This window comes from Cupressus sempervirens, chromosome 6 (genome assembly GCF_028749045.1).
Source record: "Cupressus sempervirens isolate cs-2001-9-10 chromosome 6, ASM2874904v1, whole genome shotgun sequence".
In the NCBI taxonomy this organism is placed as follows: Eukaryota; Viridiplantae; Streptophyta; class Pinopsida; order Cupressales; family Cupressaceae; genus Cupressus; species Cupressus sempervirens.
In genome coordinates, this window is record NC_143123.1 from 326,322,515 (window position 1) to 326,348,362 (window position 25,848).

At 35.9% G+C, this 25,848-nt stretch overlaps 1 protein-coding gene across 1 annotated transcript in view; it reads left to right on the forward strand.

Moving 5' to 3' along the window:
- LOC149552483 (uncharacterized) overlaps positions 1 to 25,848 on the forward strand; it is a 395,852-nt gene that overhangs the window by 249,526 nt on the left and 120,478 nt on the right. The window contains exons 13-15 of the mRNA XM_089788064.1: positions 2,452 to 2,534; positions 7,764 to 7,905; positions 7,984 to 8,067. Coding sequence (XP_089644190.1) covers positions 2,452 to 2,534; positions 7,764 to 7,905; positions 7,984 to 8,067 — 309 coding nt within the window. The remainder of the gene's footprint in view (positions 1 to 2,451; positions 2,535 to 7,763; positions 7,906 to 7,983; positions 8,068 to 25,848) is intronic.

Below are 25,848 nucleotides of genomic sequence, written 5' to 3' on the forward strand. Positions count from 1 at the left end.
ATATTCAACTTAGAATTTGTGGAGGGCAGATTTCTGCAAGCTTCAAGTAACTACCAGGTGCAATAAATTTTTTTGTACGCACTCCTGAGAATTTCTTATGTAACCTGTTTTTGATTAAATGAATCAGAAATTCTGACAAAGCTTTTTTTTGAGTTGTAGTTAATCATACTTGTAGAATGTCAGAACAGTAGTATACTGTTGAATGAATCAGAACTAAGAAAATATCTTTCAGTTTGCACATAGAAACAATGGGGGATACTACAATTATCACAAGGTAACACCTTTTCACTTAAGGACGATGATCTTAAGAGTTTTACTAGTTTTGAATTTTCACTCCATGCTGATCAATTAATTGGAGAAGTTGATTTGGTTGATGACACTTGCGGTGAACCAGAAATTCAAGAGTTGATTTTCATGGGCGACGAAAGCATCTACAATTCATTTTCAGATATGTGAGCAATTTCATATGAAAAGGCAGCTTTTAATTTATGAGTTGGTGATTTTATCTTCATAGACACTTCAGTTGTTAGTGGCTGTCCTACTTGGGCTTCTATTGCACTTTCAGATTTGGCATGGTCTACAACAGCTAGTGAATAACATACTTGACACGGAATCCTAGTATTGCCATATAGACTTTATATTGGCATACAAACTCTAATTGCTTGAGTACATTACAAATTCTGATTGCTTAATGATATTGGTGATTTGATATCCACTCAAGCTTATATTATATTACTTAACAAACAATCTTTGGGAAGGGAGGACTGTAATGCACCTATTATTTGGATATCAAAAATTTATTAAATACTAAATTAAAGTTGTTGTAATATAATAAATTCAATAAAAACTTAATGTAATTATATAGCAAAGTATTAAAACGACTTTAACGGAGAGTTAGAATAATTAAGAAAGTCATTTTATTATTATTTCTGTAAGTTCAAATCAAATTAAAAGGGGGAAATAAAATGATAAAATAGAAAGGAAAATGAATAGATAGGCAGAGGATTAACTAAGAGTCACAGGGATATTCTATTAAAGATTTTTGAGAGGCTAATTTTGATCAGGCTTAGATTATGCTCAGTTTATTATTTTCTCTTGAAGACTTTGTTAGCTTCCAGATTTCAGTTTTGTAACTTGAGGACGGAAGCCTTCAAGATTTCTTGGTGGATTGGACAGAAACACAATTTATTTAATGGCAGATTCACAACATAGTTCACAATTGGGAAAATTTGTGAAGAATTCATCTGAAACAAACTTGCAGCAATAGAGGTATTTCATATATCTTGGAAAAATAAGTTTGTAATGATTTATCTTCATATCTAATTTCTGACCTTTATTTCAGTTTGATATTATATGATTTAAAGTATGTTGTGTTGGATAAATAGAAATAAGTTTGCATTCAACTCGTGGAGCATTTGGTAAAATATGGAGCAAACATTTGTAGGAGATATTTCATATACACATCAGCATTCTTATCTCTGAAATAAAATACGCCTTGTGAATATTGCTATTGCCTGCGTAAAAAAATATAACTCCAAAAGATCAAATTCTCAAGGCTGTAATTTCTAGACTTGGTACAGGATAAGATTATTGAACTTGCTCAAGATACCTTGTGGAGTAAAAATTTGTACTCATGATGACAAATTCCAGTTTTTCCCAGAAACTAGGGATAGATTTCATACGTAAGAAGCTGAAATAGACCTTTTTTATAAGATAAATCTTGTCAGAAAACTGAGTAGAATGCACTGGTGAAATATGGAAGTGATCTGATAAAGTTTCATTATATTCAAAAGAACAAGCAAAATTCTTATTTAGATACCGGGTCAGATTTCACTGCAGAAGAATATTTTTTCCAGAAGGATCTGGCATAGTTGGTTCTAAGATTTGGTACAATCTGACAATTTCTAACTTCGACACTATATAATATAAACCTGAGTGGATATGAAATCACTATTTTCATATCAATGATACGTAATGAGTGAATTAATGCATGTAATTTTTACAATAAACAATAATGATAGGAAACAGATACCCTCCCAAATATGTTACATTGCTTCATCAAATTCAGATCTACATTGGACAAGACACTATACTTAATGGGATCCTGAATTTTAGTAACTCAAATGATACGATGATCCTCTTCATAGATCTAATCTGAATACATAATTATTCATAACACATTGTACATCACCTTGGTTGAACAGTGAGAAATTGACTATTATTATCATCCAGTGCCAAACATAATCCACATAGGTCACATATTTCTGCACACATTACATAACAGCTGTAATTCATCTGATGAGATGAAGTTGAATAAAGTGGAAAGAATGTTGTTTAGTTTTGATTAACAGATCTTTTTGTCCTTCATCGAAATACTTATGGATCAAAGATTACAAAGCTACATGATTGAATTACATCAGAAAATTGAATTTTTTTATTTTGTGTATGCAGGATCATTTTCTGGACATTTTGGATGTTCTTTATGGGAGCACACGTGTTTCTGTCTACAAGAATATTCTTATTCATGTCTCAAGGTGAATTAATGATGTGCATATATGTTGCTTTCTCTTTTTAATATTATAAACCATCTAAAACTCTTCTCATTTTTAAGGAAATAAAAAAATTGAAGACTCCTATGATTCCAAAATCTTGACTGTCTTTGTATATGTACTTATACTGCTTGCTATAGTTTTTAGCTGATCTGCATCATGACTTTGTTTAGTGACCAACCCCTGTTTGCCACTAATATTTTTGGCTCCCAAACACTTTCAGTTTCATAGTTCGAACAGCTTTGTTTCTTAATTTCTTCAAACAGCATGCTAAACCCAAGTTCTTACTTTTTTCAGTTGAAGTATTTTGTCAAACAGTTTACTATTCACTGTGAGAAACTTTCAGTTTGAATGTATCATAAATATATGTTATTTAATTTTCCTTGTTTGAATTGTCAAGATGACTCAATGCATCATGAATGGTCATCTACACACCTAATTGTGTCATCACATAATTTCTGAAGGACAGCATGCTGAAGCAAACAGAAAGAAAAAGAATTCCAATTCTGGCCTGTAATTATTTGCAGAATGATGATTACTTATACAGATTCGGCTTTTTGATTTCCTTTGAGGAAGCCAGTATAGTTCACAGTAGCAGCCGATAAATAGCACAGATGTTATTACATGAACCTGAAGTTAAACAACCACATTGTCAAACCAAGGTTATATGTGTAATTGCTCCAACCTCATCTACATCGTTGCTTGAACTTGATACAAGTGTGCAATAGCTACCCTATTCACATCAGTTCATGGAGTATTCAGTCTTTAAATGATACACGGTCATCACCCAAGATTTCCCTATTGTTTTAGACTTTAATCTACTCAGGAGCCACTCACACCAATTAATTCAGCACTATATTATTGATTTCATTGTCCATCAAGTGCCTTAGTCAACAGAACCTGTGATTGGCTATGTTTTTCTTATTGAAGCATAGAACCTTTAGGAAAGACGGTAGACCAATAGCACATACACTCTGAACAAATCCTTTCTTCTTGGGTCAAGTATGAGTTTCCACAATCAACAATATTTTCCCATGCCCATGGACAATATATCACACCATGGAAAGAGAATGCTGATGGCAAGGATAGGAACACCAAACCATAGCAGTATGATGCATTTCCAACAATTTGCAGTGAATCAGCTCAGAATAAAAATCCTTCTTCATCAAAGATCCTTAATTTAGCAAGCATTACCACAGCTGATCACTTAGAAGGCCATTGGTTGATAGGCATAGGGTCCTTGCTCGAATTCTTCACTCAAGGGGAAAACCTACGCATCTGCAAGAACCCTGCCTCTAAACTCTCACTCAAATCAGAAACAGAAGCAATGGCATCAAAGTTTATTCCTATGTGACTCAACAATTTGTCTCCTCTTCCTTTGTAAACTCGATATCACTTCCTTCACCAACCAATGTTCTCTCAGTGTACATTAGAAGGAATATATGTGCACATGGAAGCTTAATTTTGTGACAATCTTTACAAACCCCCTTAATATCTGACCTGTAAATAGGTCTCAATTTTGGGTCTGATTTGCCTCTAATTGGAGTTGAATCCCTACGCTCTGCTAGGGTTTTTCAGAAAACAAACAAAGAAGAGTATGACTGGTTGGGACTGCTCCTAATTGCTAGTAGTTGGTGACCAAACAACCCAGATCAGAAGCAACATACTTCAAATTTGCTTCAAACACTTGGTGCTCTCTAATTTCTCCATCAATAAATGATGGTCATGAACAACTTTGTAACTTTTCAAATAAATCAGATTTGTAGTCAGATTTTGCGTTAACTTTAGAATTAGTTGTTTTTGCATGATGGTTTTTCTTCTTTCCTTGCATTTCATATCATTGCTCAAAGAAAACTCAAAAAATAAAATTTAAAAAAATCAGGAATAAAGGCAAAACAAAATAAATCAGAATCTCTGCAAAAATCAGATCCAGTGAGATTCGCCTTTCTATAGTGCAACACCTGAGAGAATGGTGAAAGAAGCAAAGAAAAGTATGAAGCCCAGAAGTGCTTATTGGGCCCTGCTATCGGCTTGATTTTCTTCTATCAGAACCGAGTAGTACTAAGCATAGATTAACTATTGGCAAAGTACTCTCTGAGCTGCAAAAACTGGCCGAGTTTTCTGGCTTGGCGAGTTTATATGACTTTTACTGGTGCCAAAAACTTGCAGAATTTTTAGCAAGAACTTGTTGAGTAGTTGCAGAGTTTTTGTTAAAAACTCAGTCGTAGTTTTACAACAGCAGTTAAAGGCAAAAAACAGCCCAAATCAGTTTCATTTCTCATTTTTTCACTTTATTTTGCTGAGAGGGGAAAAAGTCTTCCAAACACTTGCAAACTGATTTCAATCAATTTGAAGAGGACTTGAGGCGGGTTTGAAGCACATTTGCAACCGTTTGGAGAGGAGCTTTTGAAGAGGATCACATCAATGATTTGAAGAGGCAGGTTATGGTGGAAGGCATGGATTTGATTTCATGCTGGATGCCATTCAGTTGAATGAGTAGACACTGCTAGCGCTAAGAAAAGCTAGAGGCAGAGCTATATCTAGGATTGAGGACAAGCCACAAATTGAGTTAGATATATCGAGCAAGAAGGCAATCATGGCGAATGCATACTTCTATGATTAGACCCTCTAGTTCTACCTCCCCCTTAGTTTTTATTAGAGCTGAGAAGAGGAAGATGTAATTGTAATGATGTATTTACTTTTAGTTTTACATAAACTATTTACTATTTTGCTTCCAGCCACAGGTCTTCCTCAGGAGAATGTGATTTTGTACCCACTTTGTGTTTAAATATATCTAGACTAAGCTTGTTTGTTTTGTGTTCTCATTTCTTAACTCATTGGATGTATCTTCTTATTGAATTTATCAAAAAAAAATGCATTTCTAATTAAATTTAGGCAATTTTTAAAGATGCTGAGTTTTTTGCTGAAAAAACTGGCCAAGTTTTCCCCGAATTTAATTTTTAGACCTATGAGTTTTTGGCTTTGGTGAGTTTTCCAACTATGGTACTAAGGGCCAAACCATTTGTTCAGTGCCCTTTTCTGTAGCTATTAATGCTGCCATCCTATCCCAGCTATAGCCCTTTTGACACACCCCTCCCCCCCTGCTATAGTGCTTGGGGAGAATTCCATATGAGAGGGTATCACATTTTAAACACGGCCTTGAATACAAAGCGAGGTACTGCAGTGGAGTGCCAGTATTGGAACCTCTCACCATGTTTCTACTAGACAAGGGAAATGAATTGTTGGAAGATTTTTTATATGCAGCTTATCAACTATGACGATGACTTTCAAAGGTATTCATTGTGAATTCATAATAGTCTCTAGCTCATTATTGTATCAAGATTTTGTATGATGATGTCATTTATACTTATTTTGTATTAATAATATTCAAATGTGATAGAAAATACTTTGTACTAATTTATGGACTCAACAGATAAATTTAATGATTGAATTTTTCATAAAGTGTGTTAAAGAAATTTAAGGAATGTTTTAACTTGCTAAGCTTTTCTCGAGTCCTTGCTGAGTCACAATTCTGCATCTGCTGAGTTTTCTCTTTGTCAAAGTCTGCCAACTATGTTCATGGGCCATCTTAGAAAACTTAGCCACGTCTCTCTCAAAATACTTGCGTGATAGCAAGTAGAGAAACTTGTAATATGTTCAGAGTCATCTGAGTTCTCAGCAAAATGTGAGGCGATGTAGCTAACACCATCTTAGAAATCTTAGCTGCAACTCTCTCAAAAACATACCTGAAATGATAGCGAGAAGAGACACTTGTGATATGTTAAGAGTCATCTGAGTACTAAGGAAAATGTGAGGCGATGTAGCTAACACATGTTTGAAGAACATTCTTGTACATTTCCCCCATGTGCTCTTGTTGTCCATATTTGTAGTGAATATAATATGCTTGCGTCTTTTTGACATATGAATAAAGCTGGCGGTTATTTTGTGCCTATGTTGATTTCTATGGTGTATCAGTTTCTCATCTGGTTGTTCATGTTCTCTTCATATATCTTATGCTACGCGAGAAATATGCTCAAATTTAGAAATAAATTAAAAAATGATGATCGATTGTCATCGCTACAAGCTAGCTTGTGGAGGCTTTGAAAAAGATGGATATAAATATGATCTGTAGTCCCTACAATTAATTTTAGGTCCATCTTGAAAAAGATTGAGAAGATGTATGTTTTGATTAAGCCACTTCCATTTCTAATGGTGAAAAGAGAACATCCAATGTTCAATTATCTATCTATTCCTTCTAGCTCTGGTACAGTGTGGAATAATTGATTAGGAAATTGTGAAGTACTTGCTATCTTTCCATGAGTGCCAAAAAAGGCTCCAGAATGAATTAAAAAAAAAATCAAATATCAGCTGAAATGTGGTCATTCTGAGAAACAAAATTCAAATATTTTGTTTTAATCTCTGTACAATGTCTAAAATTTTCAGAGTCAAGGCTGTCAATGATATTTGAATTTGATAACTTTTCTTGGTCTTTAAAATACTTGTTTACATGCCATGCTCTATAGAATAATTATTTTGGTAGCCCCTGGTTTAAGTGTCACATTGCTGTTTGTTTTCAACACAAACTTTTGGGTGTTTTTGGCACATATATTTTTCTGATAATTTATTATTGATTTATAGATTATTGTATTATTTATTGTTATTAAGGAAAAACAAAAAAGTTGAACTGCAATCCTATGTTTAAGATGTTTTATGAGATATCGTTTGACTGATGTTTAGTGTTTAATGTTTTACTTATTTATTTGCAAGGTGAACAGTTCTGGACATGTGAAATACTTTTTGGTTAATTGGTAACTAGTACACTAGTGAAATTTTGTGACACAATAGTAAACACTAGCACTTAGTCAAAATGCATGCTTGGAGTGAATAGTTGAGATTATTTTACCTATTCTCCTTGTTATCTGAACCATAGTTTAAATGGTGAGGTAAAAGAATTGGTTATTGTTTAAATAGTTGTCAGCCTGAGAGATGTGCATCCATCCCTTGAATAGAGTTTTCTTCCCTTCCAATTTCTATATGATTAGTATCATGAATCACTGAGGTAAACAATGAATGCAATACCGAGGATTTTGAACATAACCACAGGGCAAGGAAACTGCTAGATAGTGGCATTTCTTTATTGCAATTTTTTCTTTGATTGTTATTTTGTGGGTTTCTACTGATATTCTGTTAACTGTACTGATACAATTTTGATAGGAATAATCAAACAGTTGAAGATCCCGTTACAAGAAAATTTCTGTTTGATGTTTGCAAAGTTCTTCATGATTCAATTGATAGCTTGACCAGCGACGATGATTGTAGGCAGATTACGAATCTTGTAACTCGCTTTGTGCATCTGGTATATTTCCTTGCAGTCATTCTACTTATCCTATGTATGTTTGTTCCTTGTAGGTTATTTCTAATTTTTTTTTTGTAGGTTGATTTTGCAGGAGATTCGGAGAAACATTTATCTTTTTTGATAGATTGTCGTGCAACCTTTGGCAAAATGGACCTGTTAAAGGTTTGTCTTTTCAAGGGTCCTTTGAACTATGCTACTTCAAGGGTATAAAATGTCATTTGGTGTCCCAGATGGTTTCTCAAAAGTTGAGAAATTGGATCTTTGCGTTATTTTTCTTTGACAAGATTTCGACGCTTACTAAAATAGAGTTTCCCTTCCCAGCACTTCTTTTCTACTTGTTGCAACTGCATTTATATTTTTCATTCTACTATTCAAATTTTAAAATTTTAAGTTTGAAATAGCTCTTCATTCAAAATAGCTAAATTTCTATTACAATAGCTCTTGTTTTCTTTTTAATTGGTAGTTTTCATATATATTTTGCTTCATACATTTTAGAATCAACCCTTTGTTAGAGTGAACAACTTACTGATGATTTGCATTCAATCGAGGCACATATTCAAAATATCTTTGGTCCTTAAAACATTATTACTTCTAGCTTTGACTACATATGTGATGACTTTCTGAACTTCCATTAATTTTACCAATGACCGACCACATGTCATCTATGTCATATCCTAAATTTACATGCTTTCGTCCAACATCCTTTTCATATTGATAAGATGATCCATTTTAATGATATTTCTTGCCTTATTTCTATTGATGGCTTTGATGGTTTTCTAAATGCTGACCAAGTTCACATTGATTGCTTTATGCTTGGATTAATTGTATTAGTCATGAACCCAAGTTCCATTCTCCTTAGAAATTGGAGAGTTAGGTCATGTTATAGTAGTTAAGAGTCTAGTTTGGCCAGGATGCAAGTGCAGATGCGCGGATGTTTTTGGAAGTGTCACGGAGGTGGGTAAGAAGTGTGGCTTCTTCTTGTGGGTGCTTGTGGGATGCTTGGGAAAGCATCCATCAAGCATCCAAGTGAATCCATAGAGCATCCGAAATTTTTAGGCGCCAAGTCACTTAAGTGACAGAATAAAACATGTGTTAAAATGGTTTTTTTACTTATATTTTGTCTCCTTTTTGCTCTAGAACCCTAAAACAACCCTAATATAGGCCATTCATTGTGAATCTTGAGCCTTGACTCTTGATTGATCAACATTGAATCATGAACTATGTTTTGATTTTGTAATTTGAAGTGCATTGGAATCTTAAACTCGAGTAATTTACTAATTATACATTACTGTTATTTCAATTTGAATATGCTAATTGCTATGGAATGGCTTATTTTTCATTTTGCATAATCTTGCATTTCTTTGCATACATAAATTATAGTGTGTGTGTGTGTGTATATATATATATATATATATGGATGAACCCAAATGCATCCAAAATCCCCCCCAAAAAAAATCCATGCATTAGCACCCCACATGCGCATCAACATTAGAACCAACATTGGTAACTTAGGTTAAGAGATCTAATATCTTAACTCCAAAGGAGATTCCTTAGCATAACTAAATATCAATAAATTTAAAGTAAAAGAAATAATTTCTAAATATAAATTTAGCTAATGTGTCTTTACCTGAGACATTCCTTGTCTCTATTGGGATGAAGCAAAATAATACACGGCTGTGTCTCTTGTGATAAAAGAGGGACTGGATTAATTACATTAGTCTCGTAAGTTGCTACTACTCTCGTATATTCTTGCAATGTCCAATGCCAATATATTCCCATAATAAAGTTGCAAGCCAAGTTTTTTCTTACCAAGCTTCTCTAGGAATTTCCCACGGATACCCTTCCAAATAAAACTTTCTTGTCAATGAATGTATTGACTGGTTGCACGTTTCTTTTGGCAATAATAACCAACTAAATAAACTGACCTAATTATGAAAGCTGCAATGAAAGGGTTGATTTGAAAATAGTGTTTAAAGGATTCACATCAATTTTAATGCCAAAGTTAATATTTCAAGGTCATTTGGATGTTTTGAATCAAACTCTGAAAATATCAAAAGTATTTTTAATTTATTTTAGATAAAGTCAAAGTACAATCATGAGACACGCAAGTCTCATGCCTCATTCTAATCTCTCGTTGCTTTTCATTTTCTTAGATTTTACAAAATTAGTTTGGGTATCAGGATGAAAGTTGAATGCTTCACAAGGAATCAACAAGAATAAATCTCACACGTCATCCAGTGATGAAATAAACTGCATGATGTCCTTGCAGAGGCATAACAAGCAATAATGCAAGGGATTGCATGTGTGTGTGGGGTCTCTTTCCATTTATTGACAATAATTGAAACATTTTTTGATGATTCCCTTCCTTAGTGAACTTGATTGAATCCTTATGGTTCATGCAAGATCAATAATTAATTCAAATTAGGGCCACTAGGCTCGTCGTGAGTCATGCAAGTAGTCTTTGTTGGTGGGCCGAGCATGCCTTACTCACTTTTGTTGACTCAACTGCTCAACCCAACGAGTCACTAGTCATGACCTACCAGGTCTATGGCCTATGACCCGGTTGCGGCAGTAGGCATCCGCCTTCCAGAAACAAAAAAATTTAAAAAATTTCCCTAAAAGGTGATCTATTTGCTAGCTATGCGAAGAAGAGAGGAAAAGTGAGAGGAAGAAAAACAAGAGGCCATAAGTTTGTACCAGTAGGGAAAAAGAGGATCAAGGAGTCCATAAACTACATAGGGGAGGCTATAGGTTTACATTGAGAGCATCAAAGAGTTAATACCAACTATTTCGAGACTTTTCAACTCATTTGAAAGAAATAAGCATTAAAGTTTGTAGATTTTTGTTGATTTTTTTGTATGTTTATGGATTTTTTTGTTTTTTTGTTAATTCTTTGTAAGAATTTGATCCCCGATGAAATAGTAATATGATCAAACAACTTCAATATAAATTGAATGCTTGTGAAGAAAACAATTCTGAGATCACATTATTCTCCAAAAATGCAACATACCAAAATACTCGATTCATTTACTATCTGATTTGCTGGAATAACTACTTGGTGAAGTCATACACTCACACTTAGGAACTGAACATAAAGTATATTAACTATGTGAACAAAGTATAAACATAAAACAATAATGGAACCTGGATGAAGCCATGGATGAGCGACTGTCTATGCATCTCTAGTCGGCCTGTGTTTTAGTGATTATGACTTTTGAACAACCACTTCGATACCACTACTACCTCGTGTCTACTGCTGGAACCGACTTGCGAGTTGGTGTGTGTAGCCAGTGACCTCCTTAATACCCATGGGGTTGACGTCTAGCCCTGCGATCTTCCTAGTTCCCTACGACAGACTCCTACCCGACTGGGATGCTTATTGTGAACTCCAACTTGGCACTATGCAAACCCGATGTCGTTCCTTGCTTTAGTTTCCTTAGTGATCGGGTTGTTGGAACTACTCTGCTGTGCCACCTATTAGTAGTGACATACCTGGAGGGACTAGATGTTACTGCCTCCCAACTGTTATTGACTTGCCCCCACTTTGCACGTCTACTGTATTGCGTACGATAATGCCTACACACCACTACAACCCCCCTGTCGATACTGATCAAAGCTCCATGGGTAGGGTTTTGTGCGTTAGATTGGTGCATAGTTGAAAAATTTGGTTTTGACAATCTCTCGGCTAACAAAAAAAAATTGAAAATTTCAAAATCGGCAAAAACTCGACGAAAAATTTGGCAAGAAAATATACAACTTATTAAAATATTCTTGAAACTGCACACATACACATGCTAAATTATGAATCTATTGAAATGTATTAAAACCTATTATAAACCTATAAAAATACTATTATAAATCTATTAAAATATAATAATTATAAATATTATAAATATTTTTGTAATCTGTTAAAAAAAATACAGTAAATACTATTATATGGTTATAAAAAATGAAATAGAATACTATTTAGTTTTTAAATTTTTACCAAACGAGTATATTTTACAAAATAAATTCAGTTTTAAACAAAATTTATTAATAAAATACATTATAATTTATAAAAATATTTACAAAGTAACATACAATAACGGAAGTAAAAAAGTTGCCAAATCTGCAATGTCGGTGCAAACCAAATTGAACAAAGACAAATTTGAATGTGAAGTTGCAAATAAATGTAGACAAAAACGAATGCAAACAAAATTGAGTTGCAAACAAATGCAGATTGAATTGAATGAGGGAGCTGTCGAATGGAGGGAGCCGCTGAATACTAAACCTGTCGTCTAATAAAACACCTAGCATCGAGCTTTTTAAAAATTAAAATTGAACCTAAAATGCGGGCAATGACTTTTCAATGCTTTTTGGATTCTAATGCGCTTTATTCAGGTAAAATCATGGCGATTTATTGCATTATTTCGATGGCAATTTTTGCTGCATTTATATTGCATGGCCATTTCTTTCGCAAAATATCACAAGGCGGTTTTTTGCTGTTTTTTAAAACTATGGGTGTTATTATCTATCATTACTGGTGCCATATGTTTCCATAATCACAGACGCATAGGAGATTAACTAATGATTAATGCAACAAATATCAACGAACTTACAAGTGGCTTCATTGTTTAACCAAAACACTTTTGAAAGAAAGCTCGTCTGAATCACTGAGTTATTCTGCCAATTCATAACTAGACCTGGGTAATCTTTAGAAGAGATACTGGGGCTACATCCAGTCTCCCAAACCTTCTTAAGGGGTTTTGTCCTTAAGAAAACTGGTCACATTTAAGCAACCAAATTCATCTTCATTTTGTTGATATATTTTCATGGTGTCAATCCCAAGGAAGCTTATTGCTTTTATAACCTCGATATGAGGGGAAGTACAAATAGGTAATGTGTGATAAAAGCCATTTTCGTCTTCTAGTCACTTAAGTTACTTTTTTTATAAAATGACTTTAAGTCATAAAGTAACTTTATAAAATAAAGTGACTTAACTATAGAAAAGCTCCTCCACTTAAATATTTTCCCAACGAAACCAAATAAATTCCTGTGACTGGCTGGCATCTTCAAGACCAATGTCATTAGCCTATCTGGATGGAAAGATAGAACAAGAAGACGCTAGTAAGGCCTAGCACGGAGAAGGGGAAATTAAATTAATTTTCCAAATCTTGAATGTTTTATATTAAAATATAAATTGCACACTTCAATAAGAGAAGTAGAATAATATAAAACCCTAGGTGTTTTTAGCAAAAAAGTGTAAATATGCATTTACAAAGGTTTCTAAAAGAATGTAGGGTTTTCTAATTTTTCTAAATTCTTCCTTTGAGATTTGAAAACTTTCAAGAAAAATCCACAATGCATAAATGTAGAGATTATAATTTATTTCTATTACTTTATAACTTTATAAAATAGAACACACAAATGATAATTTGTTCATAAATTTGTCTCATTGTAGCAGCCTCTTACATTTTCAAAATATTAATTATACAATGCCTAAAAAGAATGAGGCTTCAAAATATATTGAAGAGTTTCCTAGTAGACAAAAAAATCAAACAAATGTATGTTTTGTAAAGAAACCAATCATGGTGGCTATTTACCATACTGGGGTAAATGAATTAATGCATACAGACAACAGATAAGAACAGCAAAACTCCTTATATTATTCGCATATGCCAAAGACATTACATTATGCTTATGATGATAATTACAATGATCCCGAAGGGTGAATATATACTTTCCAAAAAACCCTCTCGAAGGGGTCCATCGGCTACATAACAAGAACCTTCCCGAAGGGACCCGTGGGCTACATAATAATAACCTTCTCGAAGGGACCCATCGGCTACATAACAAGTACTTTCTCGAAGGGGCATATACCGACGACATACATCCTTACACACACCCTACCAGCTACACAAATTTACCGACAACAGTGGCATCTATAGATTTAAATACCACATTGTCGGCATATGTGGAAATGATGTTGAGCAATATAAATGCTAGGTTGCTGGTTCAGGTTCGGTTTCAAGTTCAAAGTTCGAGAACCAATTCGCAAGTTCGACAAAATTTTGGAAAGGGGTTTGGATTCGTTAGTAAAAAAACATGTAGAATTTTAATATATATATACATATATACATTTTTATGAAGCATGAATTAAAACTAGAATGCAAGCATAGTAGCATAAACACATTTAAACAACAAAAACTTTAAAACACCATAAACAATTAAACTTGTAATCATAGTGATCATACCATCATATAGTAACATAGTTCAATCAACTTCAACATCAAAGATTCAGAACATTTAAAATTTCAAGTTCAAGTATCATTGTATTTGTTTCACGTTCATTATTTAACTAATGGAATGAAAATCTATTAATATTCTAAGTTCTTAGTTCTAAGTTCTTCAATCTTCATCTTCTTCATATTCATCTTCTTCTTCATCTTCTTCTTCTCCAGTATTACTTGCGTTAAGGTCAATGGGATCAGCAACAGAATTAACAATGGTATTGACATCAAAGTCATTAAAATCATCAACTGTAAGCCGAGCAGTGGAAGCATCCAAGTCCGCAATCTCTGCACCTACATTCTTCTTCTTTGTCTCCCCTTCTTTGTATTCTTGACTCTTGTGTGAAAGAAGGTGCAAGTTGTTATGCACAAATACCAAGGTCTCTTTTTTTTTGATTGCAAACTATTGCGCTTCATCGAGTGGATGAAAGAATAGGTGCTCCATTTTCTCTCTGATGCAGAAGAACTGGCAACCTATAAAGATAACATAGGGTAAGCAGTTAAAAGAAAATTAATTCAATCTTATAAAAAATTTAAAATCACTTTCTAGTCATGATTCTTTTGAAGATAAAGTGAGCTAATTTTTTTAAACTAAAACTTACTTGTGATATAGTTTTGATTGCAAGGGGCTGCAATGTTTGGAATTTTTGGCCATGGAGGTACCACCAACCATAAGCATCCTTCTTGAACCGATGACAAAGAGCATTATTACTTAGACCTCTAGCATTGACAAACTATATGAACTCATCCATGATTACATCTCTCATATCATCATCAGGAAATATTCTTTTAAATGCTGCCTAGTACCCATTAGGCGTTTGCATATCTCTATATGGTGGCAACCTTCCTAGTAGGTCACAATATTGTGAACTATAGTATTTGGAGGTCAAGGCATAGGCAAGCAAATGTAATGGAGTGGTCATTTTGTTCCATCTTTCATTAATAATTTTTGGCACGTGTTTGAAAAAGGTCTCTTGCGGATCTTGCTCCTTCTCATTTATAACTTGCTTGATCTTCTAAATCATTGAGTCTATGCCATCATAGATCTCTCTAAGGCAAGGCCTATCCATGTCAGTGTACCTATGCATGCTCATAATGGGCTCGGTGATCCTAAGGAGATATTCCACACTTTCCCACCACGATTCAACCAATAGCCTATCTTTTATTTTGTTTGTTGTTTCAGTGTTCTTTTGCTTCCATACACCCCAATTGTGGCTGATTACCATACCTTGAAGTGCATCTTTCACTTGCACAAGTTGTCTTAAGATGATTATATGTGATGCAAAACGGGTCTCAACAACCTTTGACATATATTAGAGCAAAAACCAAGAGCTATTAGATACATATTTTAGAGAAAAATATACACATTGCACAAGTAAAATATGAAAAATCAGAAATTGTCAAATATTAAAAATTAAATTAGAGTTCAAGTTCATTTACCTTCAATAACTCCAATTTTGAGTAGTTCCTAAAAAGAAATTAAGTCATGTGGTGGTTTGTGACAAACATTTGTATGTCCTTAGCCTCTTCATACATTGATTTGATCCACTAAATTTGGTTCCCAATCTTTTGTAGCATAAGATTGAGTGAATGGATTGCACAAGGTGTCCAAAGGATAAGTTGATATCATGATTCAACCAACAAACGTGCTGCTCTACAATTCTTTGCATTGTCTGTTATGACTTGGACAACGTTTTTTGCCCCCACTTGTTCAATGACCCCAATTAGGATATCAACAATAAATGGCCCATCTTTTACTTTGCTCTCACAATCCACCACTTTCAGAAACATTGTCCCTTTAGGGGACACCACGAGGACATTGATCAAGGGACGATTCTTGGAATCCTTCTAGCCATTTGAAACAATTTTGACCCCTGTCTCAACCCATGAGTCCCTTATGGGCTTAATTGATTTTCAATCTGTTGGACCTCAGTCATCCAACAAGGTGGTGTGCACTTTCTCATACCTGGGGCCATAATACCCTTTTAGAGCTTCATTGGCGCCCCTTCAACATGTCCTTTCAAAATGAAGAGTCAACAACATTAAAGGACAACCCTTTCACATACAGGCACCTTCCCACCTTAATGTTAGCAATTTCCCGACCCTTATTTTGAAAAGCATTTTCTAGTGGCCTCGTTCTTTTGTGTACAATGGGGACAGATTCAATGTCAGTGTCCGCTGCGGTACTAAAGATGGGATGGTCTTGTACTAAAACTTTTTGGGGGGTTGCGGGGAAGGGGGGGGGGGGGGGGGGGGGGTGGGTTGGGGGCTACATTCCCTTTGCTCTTTTACTTTTATTGGCATTGGTACTGTGTTCTGCTACCCTGCATCCTTCTCTCTCTTCTGCTGCCTCATGCTCTTCAATATATTTTAACACAATTTGATTTGGTATAGGGGCACCTTTTTGCCAGTGCATTTCTTGACTCCTCTTCCTGTGTAACCACATAAATGACATACCACACAATAATAAGAGTTATTTCTTCTACACCACATCCCCAACATCTCCAACAGAATGCACCACCTCCTGGAAGGGGTTTTAAAATGTCTACATACTTCCATAGAGGAGAATCAAAGTTGGGTTCCATTCTTTGTTCAGTGTTGCCTATTGATGAAGAGGTAGATGACATTCCTATCTCTATGGCAAAAAATTATATGCATTTTCATAATTTATATGCAAAAAAATGACAAAGTTTGGAATAATGGAAAGGAATCAAAATATTCAAAAGAACATATGAAGATTGAAAGAGAAATGGAAAAATGAAAAAAGTTAAAAACTAGAACAAAAACAATAGCAAATGGAATAAGATCTGATCTTTTCCAGCCATTGCAAGCTTGCAAATGTGTATGAATGATGCGCAAATACTTGAAGAACACTAACAAATCAATCCTCAAACTCCTCCTTGCACAACCAGATGCTTGCTCAAAAACTTATGTGCTCTCCCTTAAGACAAAATAATCTCTTTAGAAACATAAAATGACAATGAGAGGGCACAAAACCAATTAATAACACCTTTTAGGTTTTACGAACACCAAAATATTATTAAAAAAATGGTAAGTAAACACCTTCCAGCCGTCCGTCTCTGTGGGTTCGAACTTGGATTGAAAATTTTGACGTGTTTCACCCAGGTTCAAACCCAGTTCAAACCAGATCAAACCAGTAAAACGAAGTTTGAACCGGACCGAACTTCAAACCGGTTCGGACTTACCTTGGTCCGGAGGGGGGGGGGGGGGGGGGAGGTACCCGTGCAACTTAGTATAAATATCAATTGCTGAGGTAGTGTGTTTTTATTATGTCTTGTTAGAGACATTAGGCTAGTTGTTGTAAGTGACTGCAATGACAAGTGTAGGTGTCTGATAGGCCTCTTAGGTGACAATAGTGTGTGAAAAAGTTGCCTAACAAGATTTTTAAACAATTTGTTTAGTGGCATTAAAAACTTATAGGCATGCCTAAAGCATTCAAGTTCTAGTAGTTGACAAACTTGCACCAAAAAAGGTGCCCTGGAGTTAGTAAAGTGACATAATTAACCAAAATAGGCACTTGAAAGGAGAACAAGAGTTTAGGGGACAAGGATGGTGTTATGGTGAGCTTGAGTCATAGGTATCTGTTAAGGGGAAAATGAACTGAAAATCCTCACCTATCTTGTTCGCATGGTTTCCAAGTAGCATTAGTAAGGATAGGTGCCTCAACATTAAAGAACAAACTTTATGTGGTGAAGATCACAAAAATAGTTGCCTGCATTGTAGTCTAGTGACAAAGGTAAGACGAGATAGTACCAAGGATGAAGAGCAAAGTTTTTACAAATACGATATATAACTCAAAAGCATGTTAAAGACATGGTTTAGTAGCAAATGAACCTAAATTTGAGAATCTAGATGACAAATATGAGCCTTGAGTGGCAAGGTTGGTGATTTTGATAATGCTCATGTATAATATACATTTTTTAGTGTTTCAAGTGTTGTTTTGGAATGCCTAGGTCCTAGAGAAGTAACATTATCCTAATATTCATAAAGCACTCTCTTTCAACACATACATTTGTTTTTGTAGACTACAAGACACATACAATTTGTTTTGTAGACTACAAGATTAAGCAACAATCCTTTTCTTTGTATAGACTACAAGATAAAACTGTATTTAATCCGATTCTTTTGTAGACTACAGGATGAAATAGTATTGAATCCATGGAAGGATTAATGAATATGGGAACCTCAATGGGCTTATGGAAAGCTTAGGGGGAAAAGATTGAACCATAGTTGAAAAACTTGTACTCGACAACTTGTGGGCCTATGGCCAAGGGCCAAAAAGAAAACTAGCTAAAAACCGATGGTTACATGGCACTTATTGGCAAAAAAATTGATAATGTAAAAATTGCTTAAACTGGTAGCAAAAAAATTGGTAATTTATCAAAATTTAAGTTTGCGCATCCTATTGGGGGAGGTTCCCATTTGCATTCTGCCCTTACTAGTTGGTTTAATTTTGGATAAGTCATTGGTGGATTGATTAAGTTGAACGAGTTCTTGCACATCTTTGCATCCCATTCAGTACAAGTCCCTTCTTCCTTATATATATTCCAGAAATTATTGTTAGCTACCTCTATGATACTAGCATCCACCTTATTAAGGAAGGATGACTGATCCATCTTTTCGCTGTAGAACATCCTTCTGTTTCTTTCTTTCCATAATTCTCATAAGAGAATTGACGGAGATATTTTCCGTAGGTTATTATAAACCCTGGACTCCCTATTATAAATATGTTTACTCTTCTCTTCTATCTGACATGGGAAACCTACCCATACATTGGGGAAAGACTATCATGACACTGTCACTAACACAAATGCAACTACCATGCTACTGCTGTTTTTGTGACTCATAAGACTGCTCTATATTTATGCTCTGTTTTTTGAAACTTATATCATCTATGTTTGACTCTGTATTGTACTATGTACTACCTGAGCAGACCCCTACAGGTTTACATACTTAGTTCTTGTTGAATATTATATCAATGAAAGTGTTTGATAGTGCTTCAATTTAATATTGATTTCTCTGTGAATTTGACATGACAATCCTACTCTTTTTTCCTTTTGAGGGTGGTTGTAAAGACAGTATCCCTTAGATTTTTCTTTTGTTTGCAATAAGGAAATGATAACATAAATTTTATTAATGAGAACCTGCTGCATGTTATTAAACTGATGTCAAAATCAGCATAGATTCATTTTCTGTTGCACTAATTGTGATAAAAATTCAAAGCCATATAACAATGCACTGAATAGACCATGTTTTACACTCATAATGAAAATATCACGAAAAAAGAGATATAAATGTACATTAGAAGTCTGAAACATCAAATAGAACAAGCTACAAGTCTTTGTTCACAACTTGTTGGATAAGGCATCCACGATTGACTCCAAAGATTACTCCTTATTCCTCCTATGAGAACCAAACTATTGTAGAAAGATTCATTCACAGTTCTAGCTTCATTCAACACCATTTGCACTCCTTGAGAGATGAACACTCACCAAAGCAATCCAAAGAACAACATTCAGATTTCTGGGTGCTGGTTCCAACTGTACAACACCTTCAAAATCCATTTAAACCCCTTTATCCCAAAAAGCCCATCAGAAAACCGGTCCAGTAAAATAATAACAGAAAAACCTCCATTTAAATGCTCCAATCCAATCACGCAAGAAATAAAAGAAATAACCCAAATATGAAAACATATTCAGTCTCTTTCTTCAACATTAAAAAGTATAGTTCAACAACTAGGACATCACCTAAAACCATTAGTTGCATGGCCAAACATAAGAACACACTATAGTTGAAACACTTATAAAAACACTGCAAAATCTCTACAAAAAAAAAAATTCAAAAAGAAAACCCACAAAGTTTCAAGGAAAATACCTTGAATATTTGCATTCTTTTAGAAACTCTGATCCGCAATGATGAAAGCAATGATGTTTCCTGGGGTTTAAACACAGCCAAACCAGCTAAGGAGAAGCTTTCTCCATTGAAACCGACAAGATTAAAGAGAGTTTTCGTGCTCAACAACACGTGGAAGATCTTTTCTATTCATTCTGACATCTCGTTATGTGTGCAAGCTCTGAATAATCCAAATGAGAGCCCAAATCCTACTTTCATAACTTTTTGAGAACTGTTTTAGGATAAACATTTTGTTTTTGGCTGCTTTTTTGAAAACTTCTTTTTTTGGAAATGTTTTCTTTTTAATTTTCGTTACTTTTCACTATGTTTTTAGAAAAAAGCTTTTTCTTTTAAATGATTTTCATAAAAGTAATTTTTGACACAGTAAGATCTCTTTGCAATATTAATAACTTGTAATGTCCAAAGGAAACCCCTTATCTCTACTAGCCATACATTTTTTATGTACATAACATCGCTTTATAATATTAACTTCAAGACACTAAAGTGAATGTTAAAATGTTACTTTGTAACTTTAATGCAAATATTTAAATAATTCCAACTGTATCATGCAAATCCTCGTCAAGGCATCAGAAATTGAATTGAACGTGCTGAGACATAATTGATTTTGAAGAATGATGCCAAGTTCCAAAAGGAGCATTTGGCTTTAAGTAACAGTTTTGTCCAAAGAGCAAGGTGACAGAAAAACTTAAAATGATTAGTGCATAGATGAACACTTTCTATTAACAGAAGTGTTTGGCAGGGATTGAGAACAAACCCAGGAAGCCCAAATTGCTAGAGAGAGCATTGCCACCAAATAGATAGTGAAGTGAACTCCGAAACATCATCGAATGCCAAGAAATTCCTAAAGTAATCTGGAAACATTGGAAAATGGCCAATGCTCACAAAACAATATGGCATAAAAACGAAGACATTAAGTTGTTTAGCATTTATCTTTCTTTGGAAGATTTTCTTTTTTATATTTATGCAACAAATGAAATATATAATCCAGCCCTAGAGAAGGGCATATCTCTTTTAGGTCTTGATGTTGCAAAGATGCCTTTGTAATGTCCCCTCTTTAGTTCGACATGGCATTGATCATGGATTTGCCTATTCCAGACTCTCGTAGGCAAATGGTGTGGAAAGAGAGTCAATTCTGCGGATCAGATAGTCATATCTTGCTCTTGAAGAAGTGTTAAGAGGTTATATTTTATCATTATGTGATATTGGGGCCCACATGTTATAATTTTAATTTGAGTTGCACTTTTTATTTTATAAAATTACTTTATTATAAAAAGTGCATTATAATGAGAAATTATAAAGGATGTTTCTAGAAGTTCTAGCAACTTCTTAGAAAAGTGAATAAATAGAGGGCTGGGCCTCTCATTTGTACATGCTTGGATTGGAGAACTCTTCTACTTCTTCATTGTGAAGACATTTGTGGACTTTGGATCTGCAAATTATTCGATCTTTGGGAACGAATCACTCCCTTGGATTGGCGACTTTGAGGGTGTGAAATATCACCTGAATTGTTGCATAATTGGAGTTGGTATTCAGCCATCTCATTGGAGCTTATTGAGAATTCGTTGTTAGGGTTTGTTTTTGGTTGGAATAAGGATTTCAGATCTGCCCTATCATTGGAGAAGCATTTGACAAGAGTTTGAAGACAGAATAAGTGCATTTTCAGAATTGGCAAAGCAGGGTTCGGAACCACATAATTGCTCATATCTCCTCAACCCCTTGGAGTTATTTTTTATGGTTTTACAGGGTTACTACCTAACCCTAGGCGCCCATTTTCCTTGCATTTGGGGGTTCCAAAACCCTAATATTATTTTATTTCAGCAGCCGTACAGGTACGGCCTGGTACGGCCCTGCTAGTTTGGGCAGCAGCAGCAAATTGAGGATAGTTTGGGGGAGCGGTTGGAGGTCTTCATCAACGATCTGCAGCAAAACATGGTGTTCTTCCATAGTTCTTCAAACCAGGTTCTTGCATTCTGAAATATATGTCAATTTTTGGGTAAATTTGCTGTCATACAGTCATTGTAATAATCAGACCAGAATTGGTAATAAAATAATTTCAGAATTTATGGCATTGTAATTGAAATATAGTTCAATGGCTTTATATATATTGTAATTTTGTGATTATATTCTGAAAGTATCAAATCTGAAAATTACCATATTCTAAATATTGTTACTGTTACACGCCAAGTGTTTGACAAAATTCCTAAGTTCAGTTTGAGGGTTTCAGTGACCTTTATAGAGAGGGTCATTACAGTGGTATCAGAGCTATAAGTCCTGCCATCCTGTGGAGGTCTTATAGGGAATTTGGAACAGCTGGATAGGAGGGAAAGTGTTTGACGAAATGTCAAAACACTAAAATCAGAGCATGCGACAAAGGCCTTATAATTTCCGCAATACCAAAGCAAGACAAGATAGGATTTCTGACCTGCAGAGCGAACAGTCTAGCTCATCTATCCAGGTGGACATAGAATCCAGTCATACAGACACAGGGGAGGTATTTTTTGATCAAGACTACGACTACAATATGGATAGAGGCGGGAATGCCGGTCCAGATCTGCAAGAGGAAAGATTTTTACAGTTATTAGACACCCTGGCACAGGGACAGCGATTAGCCGAACAAAGAGCACAAGAACAGAATCAGAGAATGGAGCTTATGATGCAGATGATGGCTCGACAAATGGGGTTGAACGCTAACATAGGTGGAGGAAACAATCAGAATGGGAATAATCAGGATGAGAGACATAATGGAGGCGAACAAATTGGGAACAATTTCGGTCATGCCCCCCAGCAAGCTCGGACAGTAAGTTCGAGGCCTATGTTTCCTACGTTCCTTCCTAGAGCTCCAGAGCAGCCGGTACCAGAACCCCAGATCACTGACATACAGGATCAGCTGAGGAGAGATTGGGAAGCAGGAGGACCAGATTTTACAGCTGCAATCACCTTTAGAGAGTATATGGATGTGCGGATGAAGCATATGCCCCGTGGACAAGACAGGACTCAGAACTATGAGCTACGAAAGAAAGTAGGAAAACTACAGTTACCATATTATGATGGCTCGGGGAAGTCTACAGCAAGAGCTTGGATTCAAAAGCTTGACACATACTTTCAATTGAATCCTATGTCTGAGGAAGAAGCTATTAAGTATGCAGCAATTCACTTGGATGGGTTAGCACACGAATGGTGGCATCATGGTATGATCACTATGGGTCATGCACACATTACCTCATATGTGGAGTTTACGGAGAGACTGATTGAACGTTTTGATAAGAAAGATCCAGAACTCCATTTCAAGGAATTAGCCCGGCTTAAACAGTGGGGCTCATTGGAAACATACATTTCAGAGTTTCAAAAACTTGCAGTGTTAGTAACAGATGTATCTGAACGAAGGCTATTGGTTTTATTTATGGATGGGTTAGTTGATCCGTTGAGAGGGTGGATTAAAGCTCTCAACCCTCCCACTTTGCAGGAAGCCATTAAGAAAGCTCGTGACATGGATTCCTCTTCAGCTTCTAAAAATAAATTTCAGGCAAAGAGTTTCCCTTCAGGAAAAGATAAGGACAGGAAACCCTTTCATAGAGAGGCACAGCTACCTAAGGAAGAAAGTAAGAGGCTGGACAAGGAGACACTTAATGACTTGCGTAGGAAGAAGCTATGCTTCTATTGCAAAGGCCCGTATGAGTACGGCCATGACTGTCCTATGAGGCCAAAAGGGAAGGCCAACCGGGCAATGTGGGCTTATTACGAAGGCTCAGATTCAGATGGTTCAGAACATCATGATGAGGATCCTGATGAAGCAGAGGGAGAGCAGGAGATAGACAGTGCAGGGAAAAGGCAGGAAATAGAGCTACATTTACAGGAAGCACGACTGTCTAGTATCGAGAGAGAGGGATCTTTCAAACTTCGGGGAGTCTTGGCTGGACAGAAGGTTATTACATTGTTGGACACAGGTGCCACGCATAATTTCATTGATGCACGATTCGTAGAAAAGCGTGGACTCATTACTGAGGAGTTCGAGGGACTAAGAGTCAAGGTAGCTGATGGATACACTCTTCGTTGTGACAGGATGGTACGAGACTTACCTTTGCGCTTGAACAACTATGAGTTTAAGGCGGATTATCATGTGGTCAACATGGGTGACATGGACATAGTACTTGGGATGCAGTGGCTACATTCATTGAAGGTGGTTACCCTGAGATTAGAGGATATGGAGATACAATTCGAAATAAATGGTAGGATTCATGCGCTAAAGGCTATCCGTAATGGAGACATCAGGACTATCTCATTTAGGCGGCTGGAAAGATTAACTAGGCATAATGATATAGAGTGGGCAGCAGTTTGTACTTTGATACCTACACAGGAGGAGCAACATAAGGTGGAATATCATCCTGATATTCAGAAGTTGAGGATTAAGTACGAAAAGGTATTCAGTGAGATTCCACCAGGCAGGCCACCGGACAGAGGTATTGAGCATATTATTGAACTGGAGGAAGGTGCTAAACCTATCATGATCACACCATATCGACATCCAAAGCAACTCAAGGATGAGATCAAAAGGACCATTGAGGAGTTGCTAGCTATGGGGCACATCCGACCTAGTAAGTCACCTTTTGCATCTTCCGTTGTTTTGGTAAAAAAGAAGGATGGAACGCTTCGGATGTGTATTGATTACAGGGCATTAAATAAGAGAATCATTAAGAACAGGTATCCTATTCCTCGCATTGATGAGTTGATAGATGAATTGCATGGGGCCTGTTATTTCACGAAAATTGATTTGAGATCAGGATATCACCAGATCAGAGTCCGTGAACAGGATATTGAGAAAACTGCTTTCAGATGTCATTGTGGGCACTTTGAGTTTGTAGTCATGCCTTTCGGTCTGACCAATGCACCTGCCACTTTCCAGTCCACTATGAACAGAGTTTTCCACCATCAGTTGAGGAAATTCGTGCTGGTGTTTTTTGATGACATTTTGATCTATAGCCGATCATGGCAGGAGCATCTAGAGCATTTGGAGATGGTGTTGAGCATTCTACAGAAGGAGTCCTTGTATGCAAAGGAGTCCAAATGTGACTTAGGGATGACCGAGCTGTTATATTTAGGACACATCATTAGTGCAGAGGGAGTGCGGATGGATCCTGAAAAGATTCGCGCTATTGTTGATTGGCCTCCACCAGAGAACCTTACACAGTTGAGGGGGTTGCTTGGTTTATGTGGTTTTTATCGCAGGTTTGTCAGTGGCTACTCACGACATGCAGCTCCCATGACAGATTTACTGAAAAAAGGGGAATTTGTGTGGACTCAGAAGGCACAGGACTGTTTTATGAGATTTAAGGAGATAATGACTACGTGCCCAGTTCTAGCATTACCTGATTTCACGAAGCCATTTGAGCTTCAATGTGATGCATCTGGAGAGGGAGTAGGTGTTGTACTTATGCAGAATAAGCACCCCATAGCTTATGAGAGCAGGAAGCTCAGAGGCCCTGAGCGTTCATTCAGTATATATGATAAGGAGATGTTGGCCATCATGCATGCTTTGGCCAAATTCAGACAATATCTTGTGGGTAGCAAGTTTTGTATTAAAACTGATCATAACAGTCTGAGGCATTTCTTGGGACAGCAGGACCTGAATGATCGCCAACAAAAGTGGGTAAGTAAGTTGCAGGCATATGATTTTGACATCTCATATGTCAAGGGAACTCAGAATGTTGTTGCAGATGCTCTATCTCGAAGGCCACACCTCACT